Raw genomic sequence first — 26,727 nt, forward strand, 5'->3', positions numbered from 1 at the left:
GAATTGAAAAGGACACGGTGACCCCTCTGGCGCCTAGACTAGTATTATTTACCAATAAATATTAGTTTACTATTACTAACAACTTTAGTTGAACATGATAAACCAATTTTTGTTTGCTTCTTTCAAGTTACAGATTGTTTTTGTTTTACTTTGGAAAAACACCTTGTCAAAGACACCTTGTCTCATGTGAGATAAACTCTCGAGTCGTATAAACTCAAGAGAAATAATCATTCTGTGGAAACATATCTGAAATAAATTTCTCACGAAACTTTTCTTGTAAATCTATTTATTTTGTCATGATTAATAATTAATTGAATTTATAATTTTCCAAAATTTAAATTTTGTTTTTGTCCTTTCTATTTATGATATCGAGCTGTTTTTCTTTGATAAAATATACAAATATGTAAGGTCGCTGTAGTGGTTTTATCTTTTTTTTCTTATCAACTTGCAAATAGGTTGCAAAATATGTTAAAATGCCTACCATAATATATTAATAAGTTACTTAGTTTTACAATTTATTTATGACTCATCCTAGTAGTTGTTTTATTTTTTTTAAATAGTTTCGATCGCGTTACACTAATGCAATGTTGCCTAATAATTAAAAACTATTAGGTCAGTAAATGAACGCGAAATACAGCGATACCGTGTAAATTTCCGTGTCGCCACCGAATTGTATTAAATTTTGGATTTCGGTTCTTCTTATCCTCCACTTCCCTTTTGGACTTGTGCCGTTGGTTGTTTTACTTGGGGGGTGAAAGTCGCCTCTTCTCGTGTGGAAAAACATACGTTCAAAATAAGTCGGAAAATGGACACACTGACTAACTTCAAAAAATATTGTTTTATAGAGTTTTTCACTAATTTTGCAGCGGCCGAATTTTGCAAATCGCCCGGCTCGCTTCAAATCAGCGCGCTCGGAAAATTTTTACGTAACTTGTATTAAATTTTGACAGAAAACAATTTAATAATATTACCATTATAATATACAGTCTATTGACCACTGTATTTGTTTTTCTTGATGAACTTTTATATGTGAAATCCAAAAAAAATAGTCACTACAAGAAGAAAAAGTTTTATATTGTATATTATAGTAAGAAGTAACATTATTATTATTATATTTATATAACAATGAAAAAATTAAAAATATAGTTATATATTTCATATATATATATATATATATATATATATATATATATATATATATATCATTTTTGTAATATTATTTCTTCAGAAATGAAATTTCACATGTAAAAGTTTATCAAGAAAAACAAATACAGTGGTAAATAGTAGTTAGAAAAACAAATACAATTTTAAAAATAATTTTTATTAATTAAATGTAATTATATTTTATAATAATTTTTTTTAAGATAATATAAGTCTTTCTTTAGTCAATGACTGTAAAATAATTTCTTAATTGTTATAAATAAAGGCACTACGACTTTAGAAAAAAAAACAATTATCTCGGCTTCAGTTGGTTGTAGAAAATTTTTATTTTTTTATGAATCTTCGTTTTGTCTTCAGCAACAATAATCTGTAAGTTAGAAACTCATAGGATGTACAGGGCCGCTTCAGCTCTAAATGTTTATAACGAAATTTGCCCCCTTATTTTCAAACCCAAAAATTATCTCGGCTTCAGTTGCTCGTAAAATTTTTTTATTTTTTTTATAAATCTTCGCTTCATCTTCAGCAACAATAATCTGTAAGTTAAATACTCATAGGATGTACAGGGCCGCTTCAGCTCTAAATGTTTATAACGAAATTGGCCCCCTTATTTTCAAACCCAAAAATTAGAGGTTTAAAAATGTTTTACGCATTTATTTACATCAGAATATGAAAATATAACTCTTTAGAAGGATATTAGATGTTTCACCAACTCTCTACGATTTTTTTTTCAAAAAGTTATAGCCTTCGACATTTGACCTCTTGAGATAAACAATTTATAATATCTAAGCAAAAAATTCGTTAATCTTTCTTTACAATTTTTTTTATGTTTGGAATTGAAAGATCTTCATTTTAAAGCTTTAAAAAATAAAAAAAAATGTTGTACAATAAATAATGCAATTGTAAAAAACGGCCATTTTGGAACTTTCGCAGGCTGTTGTGCAATAACCAATTAACCAAATTAAACTTACCGTACCTCAAATTGTAGGTTTTTTAATTTACTACAACTTTCTATTAAAAAGTTTTTCTCTAAAATCAATATCCTAAGCTGCAAAATTAAAAATCATTAAAAATTGCAAATTTAACAAATGAAAGTCGCAATAAAAAAAGCGCACAATATTTTTGGTTACATTTTAGTAGAAGTTATTCCTGGCATCGTCCTTTACAACACCTGATAGGTTTCAAAAATTCCTGAATTATATCCTGAAATCGACCTATTTTTCACCCACAGCCTGGGGTATAAAGATAATACACATATATAGCCCAGTAAATGAACGGGAAATTCGGCGATACCGTGTAATTTTCAGGGACAACTCCGAATTGCATGAAAATTTGGATTTAGGTTCTACTTACCCTCCACTTCAAAGTTGAAATTGTGCCGTTGGTTGCTTTTACTTGGGGGGTGACAGTCACCCCTTCTCGGGGGTGAAAAAACATACGTTTAAGATAAGACAGGAAATGGATAAATTGACTGATTTTAAGCAACTTTTGTTCTATAGAGTTTTTTACGTAAGTCAATACTTTTCGCGTTATTTGCCATTGAAAATGTTGATTGTTCGACAAAAAAAACTACGTTTTCAGACGGTTTTTCGCAAATAACTCGAAAAGTAAATATTTTATCGAAAAAAATATCCTTAGCAAAAGTGTAGCTTATAAAAAACCCAAAAAAAATGGTGTATCAGTAAAGTCTATCAATCAAATAAAAACAAAGTTGTAGCTCATGAAAAATACGTTCTTATTCGTCTAATTCCAAATCGAATATTTCAAGGTGAAATCACTGAAAAATTAAGCATTTTTCGGGAAAACCCCATTTAAACTTTTTTAAAGTATTTTTTAAAAAGCTTTGCTTTAATTGTTAGCAAAAGTTTTAGCATTAAAAATAAGCGAGTTACGCTCAAAATAAAGTTGGCCCTCTTTTTTTTTTTGTAAAAAATCATGAAAATCTCGCCGTGTTTAGCTCTCCCAAGGAAATTAATCGCTACCACTTTACAAACAATTTACTTACCTTTCTAATTTTTATATGATCTGTCAGTCTCACCGGTTTATTTTTGAAAGGATTATAATTGAGAAAGCTTGAATGGGTAACTAATCACGAGTGTATGCAAAATTTGAACAGCCATATCTTAACCAATTTTTGTCTTACGGAGAAACAAAATGAAACTAGCATATTTATAATAGCAAAACCTACATTTTTGTACTCTTTAAGATTTTTCTTATCACTAATACTTTTAAGTTATTTTGAAAAAATGAAATTTTTCAAAAATTTTTAAAAAATTTTTTTTTTACTATAAAACCAAATGTTTTCAAAAAGCACTTCAAACCAATCAAACTTACGGATAGTGTTGCCAGGTCCGATTTGTTTTTAATCGGTACATAAGTAAAAACAAATCGGGATTCAGGGTTGTAGATCGGGACAAATAAACGACCCCAGTAAATGAACGTTTTGGAGTGTAATTTTCAGAGTCAACTCCGAATTGCATGAAAATCTGGTTTTAGGTTCTACTTACTGTCTACTTCAAAGTTGAACTTGTACCGTTGGTTGCTTTTACTTGGGGGTGACACTTACAGTTACCCCTTATCGGGAATAAAAAACGCGCGTTTAAAGTAAGTCCCAAAATGGATCAACTGACTAACTCTAAAAAACTTTTGTTCTATTTTAAACTAAGTCAATTCTTTTCGAGTAATTTTATCGAAAAAAATATTCTTAGCAAAAATGTGGCTTTTAAAAAAGCAAAAACAAAATGTATGTTCAGAAAGTCTATAAAACCAGTAAAAGCAAAGTTGTAGCTCATCAAAAATACGTTCTTATTCGTCAAATTCCAAATCGAATTTTTCAATTTGAAATAACCAAAAAATTAAGCAATTTTTGGTCAAAACCTTTTAAAATTTTTTCAAGTGTTTAAAAAAATCTTTGATTTTGTTTTATATAAAAGTCTCTAGCATTAAAACTAAGCGAGTTACGCTTAAAATAAAGTTGGCCCCTTTTATTGGTAAAAAAAATCGTGAAAATCTCCCCCTATTTAGCACCGTAAATAAAATTAATCGTTACCGCTTTACCATTTACTTTATATGTGTATTGTTTATACGATCTGTAAGGTTTACCGGTTGGGAGTGCTTAATTTTGAGAAAAATTGGTTTTATGGTAAAAAAAAATTTCCTAGAATATTGGAATATGCCCTTTTTTCAAAATAACTTAAAAAGTATTAGGGATACTAAAAAGGTTAAGGAGTAAAAAGTAGGTAGGTTTTGCTTTTATAATAAATATGATAGATCCATTTTGTTTTTCTGTAAGACCAAAATTGGTTAAAATATGGCTGTTCATATTTTGCATACACTCGTGATTAGTGACTCGTTTAGTCCCTTTCAATCATGTAAAAAATACATAAATAAAGTAAATTGTTTGTAAAGCGGTAACGATTAATTTCATTTGGGGCGCTAAGTAGGGGGAGATTTTCACGATTTTTTTACCAAAAAAAAAAGGAATCAGCTTGATTTTGAGCATAACTCTCTTAGTTTTGATGCTAGAAACTTTTTTAAAACATAAAAATAAAGCTTTATTAAAAAAGTTTTAATTGGTTTTTCTCGAAAAGTGCTTCATTTCTTGGTTATTTCACGTTGAAACATTTTATTTGGAATTTGACGAATAAGAACGTATTTTTCATGAGCTACAACTTTGCTTTTGCTGGGTCTATAGACTTTACGAGTTCACAATTTTTTTCATTTTTTATATTATGCTACATTTTTGGTAAGAATACTTTTTTCGATCAAATACTTACTTTTTGAGTAATTTGTGAAAATCACCTGAAAACGTGGTTTTTTGTCGAAAAATAAACATTTTCAATCGTAAATAACTCGAAAAGTATTAACTAAGTTAAAATTCTATAGAACTAAAATTGATTAGAATTAGTCAATTTATCCATCTTCGGACTTATTTTAAACGTGCGGTTTTTCACCCAAAACTAGGGGTGACTGTCACCCCCCGACTAGAAGCAACCAACGGCACAAGCCATCCAAATTTTCATGCAATTTGAAGTGGATCCTGAAAATTACACAGTATCGCCGTATTTCCCGTTCATTTACCGGACTACAAGGTGTGACTAAGTAAATTATTTATTTTTTATTAAAATTATATTTTTCATTCGATGTTGCCGCTTTTAGGAGTGCATTGATTTTATAACATAGTTGTAAAATTCACTCCAAGTCCTCCTGAAATTGGTTTTCGTGGATGAAAATCGGGACATTTCGTGTCCCGATCAGGTACAAATCGGTACGCATCCACAGACCCCTGAAAATCGGGACGTCCCGCGCAAATCGGGACACCTGGTAACGCTACTTACGGATCATATAAACAATACACATATAGTTAAAATAGATGGTAAAGCCAAACGATTAATTTCATTTAGGGTGCTAAATAGAGGGAGGCTTTCACGATTTTTTTTTACCAAAAAAAAGTGGCCAAGTTTTTTTGTGTAACTCGTTTATTTTTGATGCTGTAAACTTTTGTAAAGAACAAATAATAAGCTTTTTTCGATACTTTAAAAATGTTAATAAGGTTTTCCCGAAAAACGCTTCTTTCTTCGGTGATTTCGCGTTGAATTATTCGATTTGGAATTAGACGAATAAGAACGTATTTTTCATGAGCTACAACTTTGCTTCTACTCAATTTGTAGACTGTACTGGTACACCATTTTTTTCGTTTTTTATAGGCTACACTTTTGCTAAAAATATTTTTTTCGATAAAATACTTACTTTTTGAGTTATTTGGGAAAAACGGTCTGAAAACGTAGTTTTTTTGTCGAAAAATCAACATTTTAAATCGCGAATAACTCGAAAAGTATTGACTTACGTAAAAAACTTTATAGAACAAAAGGTGCTTAAAATAAGTAAATTTATCCATTTCCGGCCTTATTTTAAACACGCGTTTTTCAGCCCACGAGAAGGGGTAAATGTCACCCCCCAAGTAAAAGCAACCAACAGCACAAATTCAACTTTGAAGTGGAGGGTAAGTAGAACCTAAATCCAAATTTTCATGCAATTCGGAGTTGCCCCTGGAAATTACACTCCAAAACGGTCATTTATTGGGCTACTAACTATGTTGAACTAGGACGACAATACTGTTTTTTCTCTTGTCTGCAAGACAAATAAATTTATACAATATCGATGGTCAAACGGCAAAAAGGTCATAAGCTACATATTTGTTAAAATGGAGATATTTATACCATCCACTTCAATTTTTTACTGCGTCCAATGATATTGTATGTTTGTTAAATTCTACACATTTTTATGTTTTCGATTATAGACGGATTTCAACCACAATTTTATTTCTTATCCCTTTCTATGTACTGAAAATATCATATTATGAGATAAGCAAAAAGGAGAGGAGATAAGTTGAACCGGGTTCGTTTTTCTAAAAATTGAATTTTCCTGATTTTCCAAAACTTTTCTAAGGTTTTCTTTTCACGACTTGCCGTTATGCCTTTTTGCAGGTTTCTTAGCGTGAGAACTAACAGACTAAGTGTCCTGAAGGAGAAAATTAAGGATATTAACCTATTAACATTACATGTTTAGGTCGTGATTACCGTTTGTTTGGGTCATAATTACCCTTTGTTTAGGTCATAGTTACCCTTAATTTCGGTCATAATTAGTGCCCTTAGGCCACCATACCCTTCATGCCAAAATTTTTAAAAAAACAAAAAGACAAAAAACAAAAAATGTAACTACTCGATAAACTATCAGTCAAAAACAGACAAATATGTATAAATACAGACAAAAAACAAAAAATGTAACTACTCGATAAGCTATCAGTCAAAAACGATCATAACCCAGTAAAATCTAGAGTAACGATAAACCTACAAAAAGAAAGTGCAACTATGATAATAGGCTATTGATTATATTCAAAATAAGATAGGTAAAAGGAACTACAACGTTAACGGGGTTTTATTACTTCATATGGTCAATGGACATCTATATATGAAAAAACCGCGGAGTGCTACCATTTAAAGGGGTGCGTTTTTGAGAAATGGGTGAATTAGTCCCTGGGCACAGGTTACATTATGGTGAGTTCTATGCACTTTTGGTGCAATCATATCTACATAATAATTGTTGCTGGTTAAATTTCCTATCTAAATATCACTTTTTGAAGTCAATGATACTTTTTTTTGCAAAGATATATTCAAAAGAAAAAGAACGAAGAAACCCAAAAGAAAGAAATTTTGTTTTTTGTCCCATAACTTTTGTCCACGAGGATATAGGTATAGACATTGCTTTACAGAAAAAAAAGCTACACATTTTTTCTTTAAAATATTGTTTAGTAGAAGTAATTGGGATTTATAATTTTCGAAATATGATTTTTCAAATTTCTCCACTCACAGCAATTTTGGGCAATTTTCTTTGTTATTTCGCAAATATTGTTCTGTAACTTTTTTCTACGTAACTTGAGGTATATACAATGGTACACTTAATAGAAATAGAAATCAATTACCTTTAAAATGGTCTACTGTATAACGTTGTACGACTTTTTTTTAAAGATATTATGGTTTTTCTAGGTTTTATACTTTTAACGATTTTTTAAAATATAATATAAAAATAAAATAATATTGTTATATAATATATAATATAATATATTATATATACTATATACCTGATATATACCTTAAATACTAATACCTAATATAAAAAAAATATGTTTTACATTTTTTACGATTACTTTTTAAATTTCTCATTATAACTTTTTTTTTCTTGTACATGAATATACTATATATTGCTCAATAAAGAGGGCTTACGTTCTGTTCTTTAAAATGGTGTATCATATATATTTAAATAATGGAAACCGAGTGATTCTTTGATATTTTTTTACCTGTATTATTTAAAATTATTTCTTTTACAAAAATACATAAACATTGGTCTTAAAAAACATCACTTTAGTTAAAATTATTTAAACTTTGACATTTAAACAAAGCCAATTTAGAGAATTACAGACCGATTAGCCTCCTCAGCCATTTATATAAGTTATTTACGCGAATAATAGTTAAGAGAATGGAAAGAAAGTTAGAGACTTATCAACCAAGAGAACAGGCAGGATTCCGAAAAAATTACGGAACAAATGACCATCTACAAAGTATAAAAACCCTGATAGAGAAAGTAGTGGAATACAATAAACCCCTAGTTCTAATTTTTATCGATTTTCATAAAGCCTTTGATACAGTTGAACTTAGCAAAATATTACAGGCGCTTAAAGAATGCAGGCTAGATTATAGGTATACAAAATTATTACACAAAATATACTTACAGGCAACAACCACTGTCAAATTACATACTAACAGTAATCGCATAAAAATAGAACGGGGGGTTAGACAAGGAGACCCAATGTCACCTAAACTTTTTAATACGGTCTTAGAACATGCTTTCAAGAGTTTGGATTGGATGACAAAGGGAATAAAAATAGATGGAGAATACCTAAACAACTTACGTTTCGCCGATGATATAGTCATAGTAGCTGAGGATCTAGGTATGGCAAGAGAGATGGTACAAGAACTCGTTGTAGCTACAGAAAATGTTGGTTTAAATATAAACATCTCAAAAACAAAAATAATGACAAATTTGGTACCCAACCAGAACATCAGTATTGCTGGGAAGGAAATAGAACTCGTAGATAGATATAAATACCTGGGACATGAAATTACGATTGGCAGGGATAACCAGACTCATGAGCTGAAGAGAAGAATCGGTCTTGGGTGGGCAGCATTTGGAAAACTGAGAGAAACTTTTAAAAGTGAGTTACCCACATGTCTAAAGAGAAAGGTATTCGATCAGTGCGTCCTCCCAGTCTTGACGTACGGATCAGAAACACTTACCTTAACTAAAGCCTCGACTACCAAACTAAGAGTCACGCAGAGAAGAATGGAGCGGTCAATGTTAGGAATAACTCTGCGAGACAAAATCAGAAACGAAGAAATCAGGAGAAGAACAAAGGTGACTGACGTCATCGAGAGGATAGCCAGGTTGAAGTGGAGATGGGCAGGACACGTAGCCAGAATGACAGATGGGCGATGGACGAAGAGGTTATTGGAATGGAGGCCAAGAGAAGACAAGAGAAGCGTCGGTCGACCGCCTACAAGATGGACTGACGACTTAAGAAAGGTAAATAAAAACTGGATGAGGGCGGCGCAGGATAGATGGGGTTGGAAACGAGGGGAGGAGGCCTATGTTCAGCAGTGGACTTTTGAGGCTGGATGATGAAACTTTGACATTTACAAAATTTTCAAAATCAAAGTCCATCTCTTCGTTAGCATTAGCTTCAATATCTTCCTCTGACACCTCAGTTATCTTAGAGTTCCCACAATTAGTACCCATGCACATGCACCCTTTGCAGAATATTGAACAACTAATTCCTATCTTCCTACAACCGCAGTTTTTTGTACATCGTTTGGTACATTTACATGCTATTTTTTCAATCAAAGCTTGTGGTGCAGGAGCTTTGACAGTAAATATTGGAATTAATCCATATATTGAAGTTTGCCTGGCCGAGTCAAGTGGATCCAAAGTATTACCTATAAAAAATAAGATTCAATCATAACACACAATCACATAAAAAAGTTATAATGAGAAATTTAAAAAATAATCCTAAAATCAAAAATCGTTGCAAGTACTTATTACATTTTGAAAAAGCATATCTTATTCAAAAATAATCCTAAAATTTTTTATAATACACCATTTTAAAGTAAACAGAATATGATTTTTTTTTTATATTATATAATATATACCTAAATGTAGAAAAAAAAAGTTATAATGGGAAATTTAAAAAATAATCGTAAAAAATATAAAAACTCGTTAAAAGTATAAAATCTTGAAAAAGATAACCTCTTAAAAGAAGTCGTACAACATTATACAGTATAACATTTTAAAGGTAATTGATTTCTATTCCTCTTACACGTACCATGCATTTGCCTAAAGTTACGTAGAAAAAAGTTACAGAACAATATTTGCGAAATAACAAGGAAAATTGCTCAAAATTGCTGTAAGTGGCGAAATTTGAAAAATCATATTTCGAAAACTCTAAATCCTAATGACCTCTACCAAACACCATTTTAAAGAGAAAATATGTAACATTTTTTTATGTGAAGCAATGTCTATACCTATATCCCCGTGGACAAAAGTTATGGGGCAAAAAACAAAATTTCGTTCTTTTGGGTTTCTTTGTGCTTTTTCTTTTGAATATATTTTTGTAAAAAAAAGTATCTTTGACTTTAAAAAGTTATATTTAGATAGGAAATTTAACCAGAAACAATTTTTATGTAGACGTGTTTGTACCAAAAGTGCATAGAACTCACCCTAATGTAACCTGTGCCCAGGGACTAATTCACCCATTTCTCAAAAACGCACCCCTATAAATGGTAGCACTCCGCAGTTTTTTCATATATATAGAGATTCATTGACCATATGAAATAATAAAACCCCGTTAACGTATATAATCGTCCTTTCTATAGTATATAATCAATAGCCTATAAGCAGTTCCAAACGCATAGTTTTTAAATCCATCAAACCCACCAGAAGCATACATACATAGTACAGTCGAAACTCTACAGAATAATAATCCCAAACCTATAAGTATAGACGATCACAATAAATTAATAATGAGAATTCCGATGATACCAACCGAGATGTCATTTTAATTTAAACGAAGTTAATATCTGATTGGTCTTGTATTCGCCATGACGATAAGTAAACCACAAGGCCAATGCTTGAATGTTTATGAACTGAGTCTTCTTCTTCTTCTTCCTTCCTGTATGAAAGCTTTAAAGCCTGTTTCTTCTTCAATATTAGCCTCCTAAATTATTTAAGTTATCGCACCCACTTTTTCTTGGTCTGCCAATACTTCTTCGTCCATTCGGTGACTTATCTCGTGCTATTCGTACTATCCTACCCTCTGCCATTCTACTTATGTGTTCGTTCTACTCCTGTTTCCGTTTTGTCACTCATCCATTTATGTCTTCTACATTGCATGATCTTCTTATGTTTTCGCTTATCTCCCTATTCAACTGCCTCATTTTAGATGTGTCAGGTCTTGTCTCCGCCTTGTATGTCAATATAGGTCTAATTGCTGCTTTATAGATTCTTGCTTTTGTTCTTAGATAGTCTTAGGTGTTTGTTTTTCCAGATTGTGTCATTAAGGGATCCCGCCGCTTTACTTGCCTTTAAGCTTTGTTGTCGTACTTCCTCTTCAACATCTCCGTAACTGGTTATATCTATTTCCAAATATCTAAACCTTGCTTCCTGCTTTATTATTTTCTCCTCAATTTCGATTTTACATCGTAGTGGGTATTTAAATGTTGTCATACATTTGGTTTTTTCTGCTGATATTATCTATGAACTGAGTGTAAGCAATACTTGTTTCTCTAATGGTAAATTTTCGTGCCTGGCAACACAAAGAAAAACGCTGGACGGAAGGGCCGCCCGAGAACTTAATCGTACCGATCTATTATCGTTATCGTACTAGATACTGGCATTCTATAAAAATAACAAAGTTACTCGTTATTTTGATATTTTAGAAACACCTTGTATACCTGAAAATATTTTATGGTTCTACGCATCATTAATTCCTGCATTTGAGAAAATGTTCGATGCCATATTTCGGGGACACACTATAGATTATTGCATAAATCAATAGAATATTAGTCATACTTTCATTTCAAATTAGTTCATTTTTCTGAGAAATTAATAGTTTACAATATTTGCATTTTACTGCATGGATTTTAATGAAATTTTGGGAGTAGCCCAATCTCCTAATTCAAAGTCTATCCTATATACTATATACTATGGCGCTTTTATCATGGGGGCGGTTCTCACCACTTCTCGTGGATAGAACTTTTTATTTTCGAATTGCATGGAGCAAAAGGAAGAATTTTAAGAAAATTTAAAAATGCGCTCTATAATTTGTTCTTATTTTTTTCAAAAACCTTTCATTTTAAACCCGTCCAACTTTTTGAAAGTAGAAATAACACTATATTAAGAGGTATTGTAAAAGAAAAACAATGCATTTAAATTCTGGTGGATGAGAGGTTAAATGTATGTACTTCTCATTTTTCCTTAAAGTACATTATTCATATATTTTTTTGCACCATATCTCGCTTAGTTTGAATGTAACCGACATTTAACGGTGCTCATTTTAAAGGCCTTTTCAAACACTACAAAAGCATGAGCACTTTGAGCATGCACCAAAAAACAAACTCTTTTTACCTACCATATCTCTTATTGTATTATAGAAAATTTACGAAGGAACGAATCTCTTTGTTATTTATAATCTAAAAAAAGTTTTATATAGTGTTTTTAGTTTAATGCATAGTTTTTAAGGTATTCACAAAAAACCGTCCGAAAACGTGTCATTTTTAAATGAAAATGGCCAATTTTCAACTACGCATAACTCAAAAAGTATTGAGTTCTCAAAAAAAAGTATAGATCAATTTTTACTTAAAAATAGGTTCTCTAGCCACTTCCATGCTTATTTTGACCAACAAATTTTCCACCCCCTTGAAGGGGTGGGAATTGCCCCAAGATAAAAGCTCCATAGTATATAGGGTAGATTTTGTTTCTTGAGCTATTCCCTACTTACTGTGAAAATATCAAGTACATCGATGTAGTAGGATGGAATTCGGAGCCAAATACTCTCATTGACTGCCCTATAATAATGCTCTGCTATGATCGCGTGAGAGAGGACACACACAAGATTCTAGCAAAATTTCTATTTTCTGTAACTTTTCGAGTTTTTGAGTTACAGCAAAGAGTTTTATATCATTACAAAGGTAATTTTGCATTCTTTCAAAATATGTAAAAATATACAGGGCGTATCTAAAGGATTAAGGTTTTTTTTTCATTTTCGGTTCAACCAGAAGCCATATTGTGGGTAAAATTTATTGTTATAATAGACAATTAAGTACTATATATGTCTGCCAAATTTCAAATTTTAGTTTCTATTACAGAGGAAGTTACGGGCACTCGAATATTTTTTTATAAAAAATTCATAACTCCCCTCCTATGAGGAGTTAAGAAATCTGGCTGTTTTTCAATTTACCGATAGGATAACAAAAATATATCAAAATATAAATAAATTCCTTGGAGCCATTTTTGAGAAAATCTAGTTCAAAGTTATGTCAAATTTTGACCCCTTAAATATAGGCAACCCATAACTTTTTCTGAAAAACGATAATATTCTTGTTATAGCCCCATCTTTAGGCTATATAAATATTTTTTCAAATTAAATTTATCTTAAACAAGTTTTTAGATTGGTAGGGAAATGTGTCGGGTGGGCGGTCAGCCATGCTGGCCGCCATTTTGGATTTGGAAATGTCAAATTCCGTATTTCTATTTACCCATCGATGAGCTAACTTTGAGTTAAATTTCATTCGTTTCGGTCAAACTTTGCAAAAATGGGCCCCAAATAACCCCCTATTTCGGCCCCCCTTTGAGAGATTTTTTTCAAAAGCTTAGTTTCTCGACAAAATTCTCTTAAACTTACTCATACCGAATTTCATCGAAATCGGTCCTGTAGTTTTTGCTGGGCGGTGGCGACATACGTACGTACGTACGTACATACGTACGTACATACTTCCGACATGTTTTTTTTTATTTGCTTTTTAGACTCAGGGGGACTCAAAACGTCGAAAAAAAGTGAAATCTGAAATTTTTTTTTGCACGATCCTATAACTTTATCTATTATACTCATACTACGTATGTAGTACGATAAAGTAAAATATAGTATATCACAAGGTCCTTCGATGAAAATAATGTCACGAGAGTAACGACATGAGTGCAAAAAAGTCAATATAAAGCTAATAATTTAACAGAACATTTATTAATTCTAAGGTGGTACGAATTTCCCCGGGTCAGTTAGTAATATACAATCTTTTATATCGCCCAAAAAAACCAAAAATAGAAAATAACCTCAAAACCGACTTAACAACGCAGATAAAGATGTATGACGTAAAATTATTACAAATATGTACGTTTATTGTCAACCAAATTGCGCATACAATGCGAAATATTTTTTAAAATACATAGTTACAGAAACTGTATACAGTGCCGGCAAAAAATCTTTACATGCAATCTAAAAAATTGCATGGCTCTGTCTGAGCCTGAAAAACATCAAAACGTATGTTGTGAATAAAAAAAATGTTTATGAATTTATAACCTGATTATATTAACATTTTGTATTCACATACTATTTTTTTTTCCAGTTTGTGTTTACGGACATCAAGCACAATGTACTATACGTCACAACTGACTATGGAAAAACTTTCGAAAGAAGAGATTTGAATTTCACGCCCTCGGAAATATCTTTTCATGAATTGAATCCGTCGATTTTTGTTCTTTTTGACAAAAATACTACGAAACATAGGGTAAGTTTTGTACATATTTTTATCGATTTACTTTTGTTTAAAAATGTTTTTTTTTTGTAAAGAAAAATATATCGTAATTTATTTATTATTTTTTATTTATTTATTATTTAATTTTTTATTATTTAAACAGAGACAGTATACTTATACTCGTACATGTAGGATTTAATTATTCAACCCGGAATAGACTATATACTATATCTCTCTCTCTTGTCGTTTCCCCATTACTGAGGATCGTATTTTCTTCCAATATTCCTAACAATGTTTCTCCATTGGTCTCTATCTTCAGCTGCTCTAAGAGCTTCGCAGAATGAGTTTCCAGCTGAATGCTTTATTTGGTCGGACCATCTAGTTGTTGATCGTCCTCTTGATCTTCTCCCCGGAACGTTTCCAGAAACGATTAATCTCTCCAAACTGTCGTCACCTCTTCGAACCACGTGACCAAAGAATTGCAGAATTCGTTGCAGACATATTGTGGACAGCCTTTTTTTAATATTGAGTTGGTTTAGAATGGAAACGTTTGTCCTATGAGCTGTCCATGGTATGCGCAGCATTCTTCTCCAGCACCACATCTCAAAGGCATCAACTTTTTGGCGCTCGCATGCGCGAAGAGTCCAAGTCTCTGCTCCGTATAGAAATATTGAGAATACAAGGGCATTCACCAGTCTCATCTTGATATTTTGAGAGATAGATCTGTCTTTCCAAACTTTAGTTAGGCGACTCATCGCATTTTTTGCCATACCAATACGTCTCCGAACTTCTGCTTCACAGTTGCCATCGTTAGTTATACTAGACCCGAGATAGACAAAGGTGTTTACTATCTGGTATTCCTGTAACATGTTAGTCAGTTGAATAGTGTCGAATCTGTCGACCACCATTATTTTTGTCTTGGCTTTATTGATTTTCAGACCAACTTTATTGCTTTCGTGCTCAACTCTTCGCAGAAGATCAAACATTTCTTGCTCATTTGCTGCTATAAGTGTAGTGTCATCAGCAAATCTCAAATTGGAGATTTTCCTACCGGCTACTGTTACTCCACCGGCCCATCCTTCTAAAACCATCCTCATGACATGTTCACCATAAGTGTTAAATAAGTCAGGTGACAACACGCATCCTTGTCTAACACCTCTCTCGGTCTTGAATTGGTTTGAGAACTTCTGATCTAGTCGTACTGTCGCTATATTAGACTGGTACAGATTTTTAATAAGTGTCACCAGGTGCATTGGTGCGCCCATTTCTATTAAAATTGACCACAGATTTATCCAGCTTACACAATCAAATGCCTTTTGGTAGTCAACGAAGCATATAATCATAGGTACTTGAAATTCTCTAGACTTTTCAATATAAGTTGTCTCAGGTTCAGGATTTGTTCCCTTGTACCTTTACCCTTTACAAATCGCGCTTGTTCCTTAGGTATTTGGTAATGTAGATAGGTTTTTAATCTGTTTTTGATGATATGCAACAAGATTTTACTAGCATGTGTTATTAGTGACAGTGTGCGGTAGTTTTCACATCTGGTAGTAGTTCCTTTTTTTGTGTAGCGGGATATAAATTGAGGTGCACCAATCAGATGGCCATTTCTTGAATTCCAAACAGCGACACAGATAGAATGGATGATATGTATTCCTTTTTCACCTAGTAACTGTAGTATTTCACATGGTATTGAATCAATGCCTGGGGATTTATTTCTCCTTAGTGATTTAATTGCATCTTTGACTTCAGCGAGTAAGACAGTAGGTTCTCTAGGGTAGTCAGAGGGCCACTGATGTTCTGCTTATACCTCGTTATTTTTATATAGCTCGTCACAGTAGTTTCGCCATGTTTCCAATATTTCGTCAGTATCGGTCTTTAGATTACCTTCCTTATCTATTACAGACCACGTTCGAGGTTTAAATTCTCTGGTAAGGAGTTTGATCTTCTGGAATAAATCCCTCGGTTCATTTCGACAGCCATGTTCCTCTATCTCTCTGCATATTTGAGAGATGTAATCAGCTTTGTCTTTGCGGCACTGTTTTTTGATTTTTTTTCGATAACGCTCTGTATTCATCGTTTGTTCCGTGTCTAGTTTTGTGTTCTTTTCTGCGTTGAATCTATATATGCGCTGAATATACTATATAGTATGAATGATGAATGATTTATAAGTGTGTGGCAGAATAAAAACTTATAAACAATTTAGACCAGGGTAATAAGCTAGAAATAGACCATGTTCGGGACAGTTACAGATCCAGGTAGCTGACTACTTTTTTAGTTATTGTATACCTATAGGATGAAAAACTACCTGTTTCCTGCCTAGAGTTCGCGTCCGTTTTTTAATTACTAACAATTTAGTGCAAAAATCGCGATTTTTTCGATTTTTTGCACTCCATTCAAAAGCTAAATAGTTGACAAAATTACAAAATTTAATTTTTTAGAACATTAAAAAACCTTCAAAATTCCGGTTTTTGAAAGTTAAAAAGTTAATTTGTTGCTACGAAAACTGCAAAATAAGTGAAAATCGTTATTTGTTAATAACTTTTACTAAAATTACCTTAGAACTTTAGTGTTTCACCCAAAGTTGGGTATTGGCGTACTTAACAAACTTTCAAAATTTGAGACCGATCCATTAATTAGTTTAAGAGTTATTCTAATTGTTTATCCCAGAGACCTTTATTCTGCAATAACATAAGACAGAAAATAATGAAGATAGGGCAATTCTGAGTATGCCAAATTAAAGTAGAAAACTAATACTATCAAAATTTACTAAAAAACGATAAAAATATTATCTAATATAGTCAAAAATCCTAATGCCAAATTTGTGAAATTTTGTAGTTTAAAAACATTTAGAATAACTTTAAAAAGAAACTTTTTCTTTTAAACTTTTCTCTGTAGAAAAAGTCATTTTACATATTACAAAAGATGGAATTTACACGAATTTTTAAAAATTTAGTTTAATTGTTGACTAGTCGTGGTAAGTGAAAGGGGAGCTGGGAGCCGACAAATGCACGAGTTCAAAAACTATAAAAAGCAACTTAAAACTACAGTGGAACCTCGATAACTCGGATTAATCGGAACAGCGGCCGATCCGGGTTTTCGAAAATCCGGGTTAGCCGGAGAATATGGTAAACATTAATAAAATACGGTATACTTACAGATAAACTCCGTTAGAATTGAAATACCAGGAAATATATTTAAATATGCACAGTACCTACACATCTAAGTTACTAAAAACACGCAAACACAAACGTAAGCAAACGGAAGCGAACAATATACAAGACTGTACTACATTTGTACTTTGTACTACATTTGTACAAGACTGTACTACCTTTGGCATCTCATTATATTTATTAATGTTGATTTTTATAATTTTCAGACATCCCTCAAAAAAATATACAAAAAACTTCAAAACGGCTTCAGCCACTAAACAAATCAATAAAATATTAACAATAGGCGAAAGCCACAAAAAATATTAGTAACAAAACCCAAAAAACGGGCATGAGGGGCCCACATCCTCGAGCGCCGAGTCGCCGAACTGGACATAGCCCAGAGCGGGGACTCGGCGCCCGAGCAAGCAAAACAGATCGAAGATAAGTCACTAGAGATAGCGGGAATAGAGCGCCTCACGCTGGCCTGCATTGATCGGGGTAGGATTTCATATGGGAGTCCGTGTACCCAAGACTCCCATATGATAAGCACTTTGCTGATTGAGAGCCCCTATAGCGCATCAGAGTGCTATCGGGGGGTAAGTGGATGGTCTGGAGCATTGAAGCGGGGTAGAGTGATTCCTGCTTACGGGAGTTAATCCTCCTCGCCCCAATGAATTGTATCACCCGAATGTCATTCTCTAGGGGTGAGCAAGTCTCTCAGGCTGGGTTAAATCATTATGCTTGTTTGCTTGACTGTACTACACACTACACACAATACAGTCACAATCGATGTTATGTTATTTAAGAACAGTGAAAACTAAAGACCATTGTTTGAAAAAGAATTTTTTAAATAGTATTTTTAAACAATGCTGTTTGAAATATATAAAGGAATACTACAGACAGGTGTCTGTTGTTTCTGCTGGTGCGGCGTGTGCCATGAGTCATTTTTACTATCCTATAGTTCAAATTACACAAATACACATTATCTCTCAAATATTATATTACATACATTTTTATTGTTGAAATGTTAATCTGATAATTAACTATTCGGGTGTGGTTGTCAAAATACAAAATACTGAAAATCAAAATGTTTATCTGATGAAAATCGGTCCGGGTTAGCCGGACTTCCGGGTTATCGGGGGAGGACTTATCGGGTTTCCACTGTACTATCATTTTCTATATTTCGGGATCTACTGAATATATTTTGATCGTTATTTTTTTAATTCGTATGTAATTTTTCTGTACATTACAAATATGCAATTTGTCTAGACATTTATTAATTAATAAACACTCTAATTTGTTTAAACAATTTTTGAAAAAATAATTTTTTCCCAAAAATCCATGATTTTAATCATACTATCCCTATTAATCATAGAAAAAGTTAAGGTATACTTTAATAAATAAATTATCTTCAATAAATAATTATCTAATAAAAATCATTTATTTATTAAAGTGCACTTTAACTTTTTCTGCGATCATTAATGATACTATGATTAAAAAAATAGATTTATGTAAGAAAATATTTTTTCAAGAATTGTTTAAACAAATTAGACTGTTTATTAATTAATAAATTTATAAACAAATTGCATATTTGTATTGTACGTAAAAATTACATACCAATTAAAAAAAGAAAGATCAAAATCCCTGAGTTAAAATTGCTTTTTCGGTATTTTAACTCGCTGGATTTGTAGATTCCCCCTAGTAATCGTTTGTACTACATTTTTGAAAAATCGTAGAGGGTGCTGTAAAGGTATAATATTTGTGCAAATTTTTTAAGAAAAAATACAAATCCCATTCTTTAAAATGGCATTAATGAGATTCCTTAATTATTATAAACAAATTAGCTGTGAATTAAAAAAGACATATGGCTAACTTTGTCCCAAATGAGCCCAGGCTAATTTTTTTTATTTGAAAATTCGTATTAAAATACTATCTTTTCGAATATATAAAAATGTTGTTTCTGCGGACAACATTTTTAAAGTTATTCTAAATGTTTATAAACTACAAAATTTTAAAAATTGGGTATTAGGATTTTTGACTATGTTAATTATTTTTTATCTTTTTTTAATACATTTTGATACTATCACTCTTCTACTTTCATTTGGCATACTCAGAATTGCACTATCTTCATTATTTTCTGTCTTATCTTATTGCAAAATAAAGGTCTCTGGGATAAACAGATAGAATAACTCTTAATCTAATTAATGGATCGGTCTCAAATTTTGAGGGTTTGTTAAGTACCCCAATGTCCAACTTTGGGTGAAACGCTAAAGTTCTAAGTTAGTTTTAGTAAAAGTTATTAACAAATAACGATTTTCGCTTATTTTGCAGTTTGCGTAGCAACAAATTAACTTTTTAACTTTCAAAAATCGGCATTTTGAAGGTTTTTCAATGTTCTAACAAACTGAATTTTGTAATTTTATGTCAACTATTTAGTTTTTGAATGGAATGCAAAAAATCGAAAAAATCGCGATTTCTGCACTAAATTGTTAATAAATAAAAAACGGACGCGAACTCTAGGCAGGAAACATGTATGTTTTCTTCCTATAGGTCTACAATAACTAAAAAAGTAATCAGCTACCTGGATCTTTGAGTGTCCCGAGAAAATCCTTATTACCCTGGACTAATTACAACTGCATTTGAATACAGGAAAAGGGAGGTCGGTACCATCCATATCCTAGATATGAGTGGTACCGGCACTTCCCAAAACTATATAAATAATAATATTTGATCCATAGTGGAAAGCTAAAAGAAATAGGACTTAATGACCCCAAATAAAGTCATAAAGGTCCTTGAGGCACATTAGACAGCTTCCTCAGAATTTACTGTTGCTGTAGGAGGATACGCCGATTATGTAAACTTGATGGAAAGAACCACAAGAGGCACAATTGTATGTGGAGCTTGAAGAAAATGCGAAAGAAATAGGGCTAGCCGTCAACGTAGATAAAACGAAAGCCCTAAGGGCTTGTCCATTTGCGGGCGGTTTGCCAACGTCGACTACGCGGTTTACCTGTTTTCCCCCTATTTTTCCCCCTGCAATGACATTTGTTGTAAAAGTAGTATTTGGTAGATTCCTTCTTCATCGATCGACATTTGAATCGTTTTATCGTCAGTTTTCAAATCTACCAGACAAAATTAGTTAAATATTGTTTTTCTCTTAATAGAACAATGGAAAATACATCAACTGTTTATTTTAAGATAATTAAACTTACCACGGTGTCTGCTATAGATATATGCTATAAATTGTTGTTTGTCTTTATATTTAATAAAAGATGTTTGATCTTTAATTTAGATATAATATACTAAATATATTAACGTCATTTATACATAATTTTATGTTCATACGTGTACGTAACACAACCGTAATAATTAAGCTGGCCACGCACGGGGAGCTATATTATAGCTAAATAGTGAAATAAAATATATTATAGTAACTACACCCACATACCATACCAGATATATTTCAGAATATGTAATAAATGTTCAACACAAGAACAAGACATTGAACAAACTCAGTTCGGGTTTAGAAATGCTCAAGGAACCAGATAAGCATTATTTGCAGTAAATGTGCTAATACAGAGATGTTTAGATGTAAACCAGGACATCTATGTCTGCTTCCTAGATTATAACAAGGCATTCGATACGGTGAAACATAATCCGTTATTAAAACTACTGAGAACAAAGAACATCCGACACACGGGATATAAGAATAATAAATAATCTGTATTATGAACAAGAAGCTGTCATAAGAATAAATAATTTAAACACCAATAAAATAAAAATCAAAAGAGGCGTTATACAGGGCTGTGTCTTGTTGCCCTCACTGTTTAATGCATACTCAGAAGAAATATTCAAAAAAGCATTAGAAGATGAAGTAGGAGGCATAAACATAAATGGCCTACCCAAATATGTGAAATTAGATACGCCGATGACACAATACTAATAGCAGAAACTATTACAGATCTACAAAAAATTTTAGATAAGCTTGTTGCAACGAGTGAAGAATTTGGTCTGTCACTAAACATAAAGAAAACGAAATTCATGGTTATATCAAAGAGAAATATTAGAAACATCAATCTACACGTAAATAATAAGACGATAGAACGAGTTCAGAATTATAACTATTTAGGGACAAACATTAGTGAAACAAACTATTATACCAAAGAAATCCGAATTAGAATAGAAAAGGCATTCACTAATATGAAACAAATATTATGTAGTAGAGACCTCAGCCTAAATCTTAGAAAGCGAGTAATAAAATGTTATGTATTTAGTATGATGCTATTTAGATAAAAAGTATGTGTTTTATCTCGCCAGGTATTAATGACGCACGGGTAAAAAATCGTTGACTCAAGTGTATATTTTGACGGTGTCATATTTGTATGTACTGTGTTTTTGTGGTTTGTGGAAGTGCTTTGTATCGCTTTTAGTATGTGCGAAAAACAAATTAAACGTAACGCAGTCCATTTTTCAACTTATTTATGTATGATTGAAATAGACAATATTGGTGAGAAATACTGTAAATGTTCTTATGGCCGTCCTCGAGACACAAGAAAGTAAAAGTGCGCTATTGATCATTTTTAGACAGAGCATATAGGTCTGGATCCCGCGTATGAAAAAAAAGTTGATTAATAGCAAGCTGAAAATTTGTTAATAGCTTAAGGGTGTCTAGTCGGACAAACTTTGATATATGGGAACACTGGAACAGGGGAAGTTTTAATTGTGGAACAGGTTAAAAATTTGGAACGGTCAGACCACGAAAACAGCACATGTATTTTATCCGACAGAACAGACCTAAACTCTCCGAACAGAGATTAAACTCTCATGCAAAAATCAGACTGCTATTTATCACCAAATGGGCGTTTTAATGAATGGAACATCTAGAATATGTCAAATGACAGGAATTATGACAGGTGATACATAACAGTCTGATTTTTGCATGAGAGTTTAATCTCTGTTCGGAGAGTTTGAGTCTATTCCACAAACCATACATACTCATAGACGTTTCACGACCATGTTAATCTTTCGGATCGAATTAACGCCATCTCTTGATTGGAATGGGAACTAAATTGAAAAATTTTAGTTAGGTGAGAATTTCAAATTAAAAATTTTGCGGGATTTTTGATGAAATTTCCCAGGAAATTAAAACAACAGAAAGACAATTCAATGTTTTATTCCATATTTTACTGAAAACTTCAAATATTCCAATTTGTTTTCAAAATGCTAAACACTACTGCTATGTGTCACGTGAAAGCACTGATGTGTATCGAGTTGAATGAAAATTTTTGAAAGAATCTTGTGGGATGATTGTTTAGATAAATATTACCTTATAATCTTTTACAAACTTCCAAAAATACATAGGTCCGAAATGTTGATGACACACTTGTCTATTGGAATAAACTGTTTCAGGATATATTATATTGTTTTTTTTTAATGTGGAGAAACACAACACGGGATGATCAATGTAAACTAAAAATTCTACTCATAAAAATGGAGAGGAGGTTAATACACTTGATTAAAATTGTGATTAAATCTAATTAAAAACGTAACACCACTATAATAAAATAATTAAGCCGCCACAAACTGTAAAATAAAAAGTAAATAACAAATTAATTTAATTGTCAACTGTCAGTTGTTAAAAATATGACAAGAGAATTGACTGACAGCGACATCTCTGGATTGGAATGGTAACTAATTTGCTGTCTTGACCTTGACAATTTACGTGAAACGTCTATGAGTATGTATGGTTTGTGGTCTATTCTGTCGGACAAAATATATGTGCCGTTTTTGTGGTCTGACCGTTCCAAATTTTTAACCTGTTCCAGAATTAAAACTGCCCCTGTTCCAGTGTTCCCATATATCAAAGTTTATCTGACTAGACATCCTTAAGCTATTAACAAATTTTCAGCTTGCTATTAATCAACTTTTTTTTCATACGCGGGATCCAGACCTAATAGTCATAATTTCCGAGTCAAGAATAAACTTGACAATTTCGTATATCACTGTATTATTGCAGTTTATATAATCCTTAAACTAATTCTACCATCATATTATATTAGTGAATATACATTGGCCTAACTACGTTGGCAAGATCAGGCTTTTTTGAATGGTTATCGACTTATGTCTAGAGACTCTACAGACTCTAGACTCTGGCGTTGAATATTTTTTCCAAATTGTAATAATAAAATTTTTATGCCCCATTTCCCAGGTCATCTCCAAGATCCGAAAATAAGTAGTATTTAAACGTCTGCGATTGGAGAGGGGTACAGTGGTAGCTTGGGGATCAGGGGATACCATACCGTCTCCTTGAGACTTGACTTCTTTTATCTTCAGACATGAGATCACCTTTCATAACTTCGGGAATTTCGTGTCCCCTGAAGCTGGGATTTACTTTGTTGTGTGTGTTGGGAGGATGTTGATCTTTCTACACTCCTGGCCAAAAAATCGGGACACCTTAAAAATGGGTCATTTTTGATGGCTCGAATCTCCTAAACCTGTTGTCCGATTTAGTGATTTTTTTAGTATATTATAGCCTTATTCTTTAAGAATCTCGATGTAGTAATATTGTTGCTAAACATGTAAATGTCATTACATACCGGGTGTAACAATATTACTGTGTTTTTTCTTCAAAGTTCGGAACATCCTGTGGAATATTGTAGCATTTAAAAAATATTGAAATTAAAACTCAATTATTGTATCCTTAGGCTTTCTTAACATTATGTTTTTTGACTCATTGACTTATGTTGGATAATAAAAAAGTTAGGTACTTTAACAATTAGCCATGTTCTTCATCAATACAGGGTGTTTCTAAATAAGTGCGACAAACTATAAAAGTTAATTCTAGATGAAAAAATAATGACAGTTTGCTTTATAAAGATATGTCCGCAAATGCTTCGTTTTCGAAATACGGGATGTTGAATTCTTTCTTACAAACTGACGATTTATTTATTGCTCTAAAACTGGTTGAGGTATGCAAATGAAATTTGATAGGTTTTAAGAGGTAGTTCTTTTACATTTTTTGACATACAACTATAAATTTTATATTCACCATTGGCGTTCATACAGGGTAGATGACCGGGTTATATGACCAGTATGCACGCCAATGGTGAATATAAAATGAATAATTGTACGTAAAAAAATGCGCAATAACTACCTCTTAAAACCCACTAAATTTCATTTGCATATCTCAAGCGGTTTTAGAGCAATAAATAAATCGTCAGTGTGTAAGAAAAAATTCAACATCCCGTATCTCGGAAACCAAGCATTTGCAGACATATGTTCATAAAAATCAAACGGTCATTATTTTTTCAGGCAGAATTACCCCTTAAAGTTTGTCGCGCTTATTTAGAAACACCCTGTATTAATGAAGAACATGGCTAGTTGTCAAAGTACCTAACTTTTTTATTATCCAACATAAGTCAATGAGTAAAAAAGCAGAATGTTAAGAAAGGCTAAGGCTACAATTGAGTTTTAATTTCAATATTTTTTAAATGTTAGAATATTCCACAGGGTGTTCCGAACTTTGAGGAAAAACACAGTATTATTGTTACACCCGGTATACAATGACATTTACCACTGCAGCAACACTGTTACTACGTCGATATTCTTAGAGAATAAGGCTATAACATATTAAAAAATCACTAAAATCTTACAACAAGTTTCGGAGATTCGAGACATCAAAAATGACCCATTTTTAAAGTGTCCGGATTTTTTTGGCCAGGAGTGTATAAGAAAGTAAAACAAACATTTCAATTCTTGCAATACGAAACTTGTGTAATTTTGATTTAGCCCAGTAAATGAACGGGAAATACAGCGATACCGTGTAATTTTCAGGGACAACTCCGAATTGCATAAAAATTTGGATTTAGGTTCTACTTACCCTCCACTTCAAAGTTGAAATTGTGCTGTTGGTTGCTTTTACTTGGGGGGTGACAGTCACCCCTTCTCGGGGATGAAAAAACATACCTTCTAGATAAGACCGGAAATGGATAAATTGGCTGATTTTAAGCAACTTTTAATCTATAGAGTTTTTGATGTAAGTCCATAATTTTCGAGTTATTTGCGATTGAAAATGTTTATTTTTCGACAAAAAAACTACGTTTTCGGACGGTTTTTCGCAAATAACTCAAAAAGTAAGTAAGTAAGGTATGCTTTATTGTCATAAAATTTTACCAATTTGTGGACAAAGCTTATACAAAATAGAAAAATACAATAAAAAACAAAAAATAATAAAAAACTACATACAAAATAAAAACAGAAACAGACACCAAGTAAATGGCGTGAATTATACTACTTAATATAATTTTACAGTTATTAAAATTAATCAAAAGTTCTATGCCGCTGCAAATATGTACAAAAGTACATAAGTAAATATTTGATCGAAAAAAATATTCCTAGCAAAAATGTAGCTTATAATAAACCGAAACAAATGGTATATTAGTAAAGTCTATCAATCGAGTAAAACCAAAGTTGTAGCTCATGGAAAACACGTTCCTATTCGTCTAATTTCAAATCGAATATTTCAAGGTGAAATCACCGAAAAATTAGCACTTTTCGGGAAAAACCCATTCAAACTTTTTTAAAGTGTTTATAAAAAGCTTTATTTTAATTGTTTATACAAGTTTCTAGCATTAAAAATAAGCGAGTTACGCTCAAAATAAAGTTGGCCCTCTTTTTTTTTGTGAAAACATTATGAAAATCTCCACGTGTTTAGCTCCCCAAATGAAATTAATCGCTACCGCTTTACAAACAATTTACTTACTTATCTATTTTTTATATGATCTGTCGGTCTCACCGGTTTAAAGAGCTTATTTTTAAAAGGGTTATAGTTGAAAAAGCTTGAATGGGCCACTAATCACGAGTGTATGCAAATTTTGAACAGTCATATCTTAACCAATTTTTGTCTTACGGAAAAACAAAATGAAACAAGAATATTTATAATAGCAAAACCTACATTTTTTTACTCGTTAATATTTTTCTTATCACTAATGCTTTTTAAGTTATTTTGAAAAAAGGAAATTTTTCAAAAATTTTTAGAAATTTTTTTTTACTGTAAAACC

The 26,727-nt window shown here is 32.1% G+C and overlaps 1 protein-coding gene across 13 annotated transcripts in view; it reads left to right on the forward strand.

The window, feature by feature from the left end:
- Nucleotides 1-26,727, forward strand: part of LOC126883019 (sortilin-related receptor-like) — a 339,261-nt gene that overhangs the window by 208,170 nt on the left and 104,364 nt on the right. The window contains exon 3 of one of the 13 annotated variants that reach the window (XM_050648199.1): nt 14,388-14,549. The exons of the other annotated variants lie outside the window; for them this stretch is intronic. Coding sequence (XP_050504156.1) covers nt 14,388-14,549 — 162 coding nt within the window. The remainder of the gene's footprint in view (nt 1-14,387; nt 14,550-26,727) is intronic. 13 annotated transcript variants of the gene reach the window in all.

The sequence above is a fragment of the Diabrotica virgifera genome, chromosome 4, assembly GCF_917563875.1.
Source record: "Diabrotica virgifera virgifera chromosome 4, PGI_DIABVI_V3a".
Lineage (NCBI taxonomy): Eukaryota > Metazoa > Arthropoda > Insecta > Coleoptera > Chrysomelidae > Diabrotica > Diabrotica virgifera.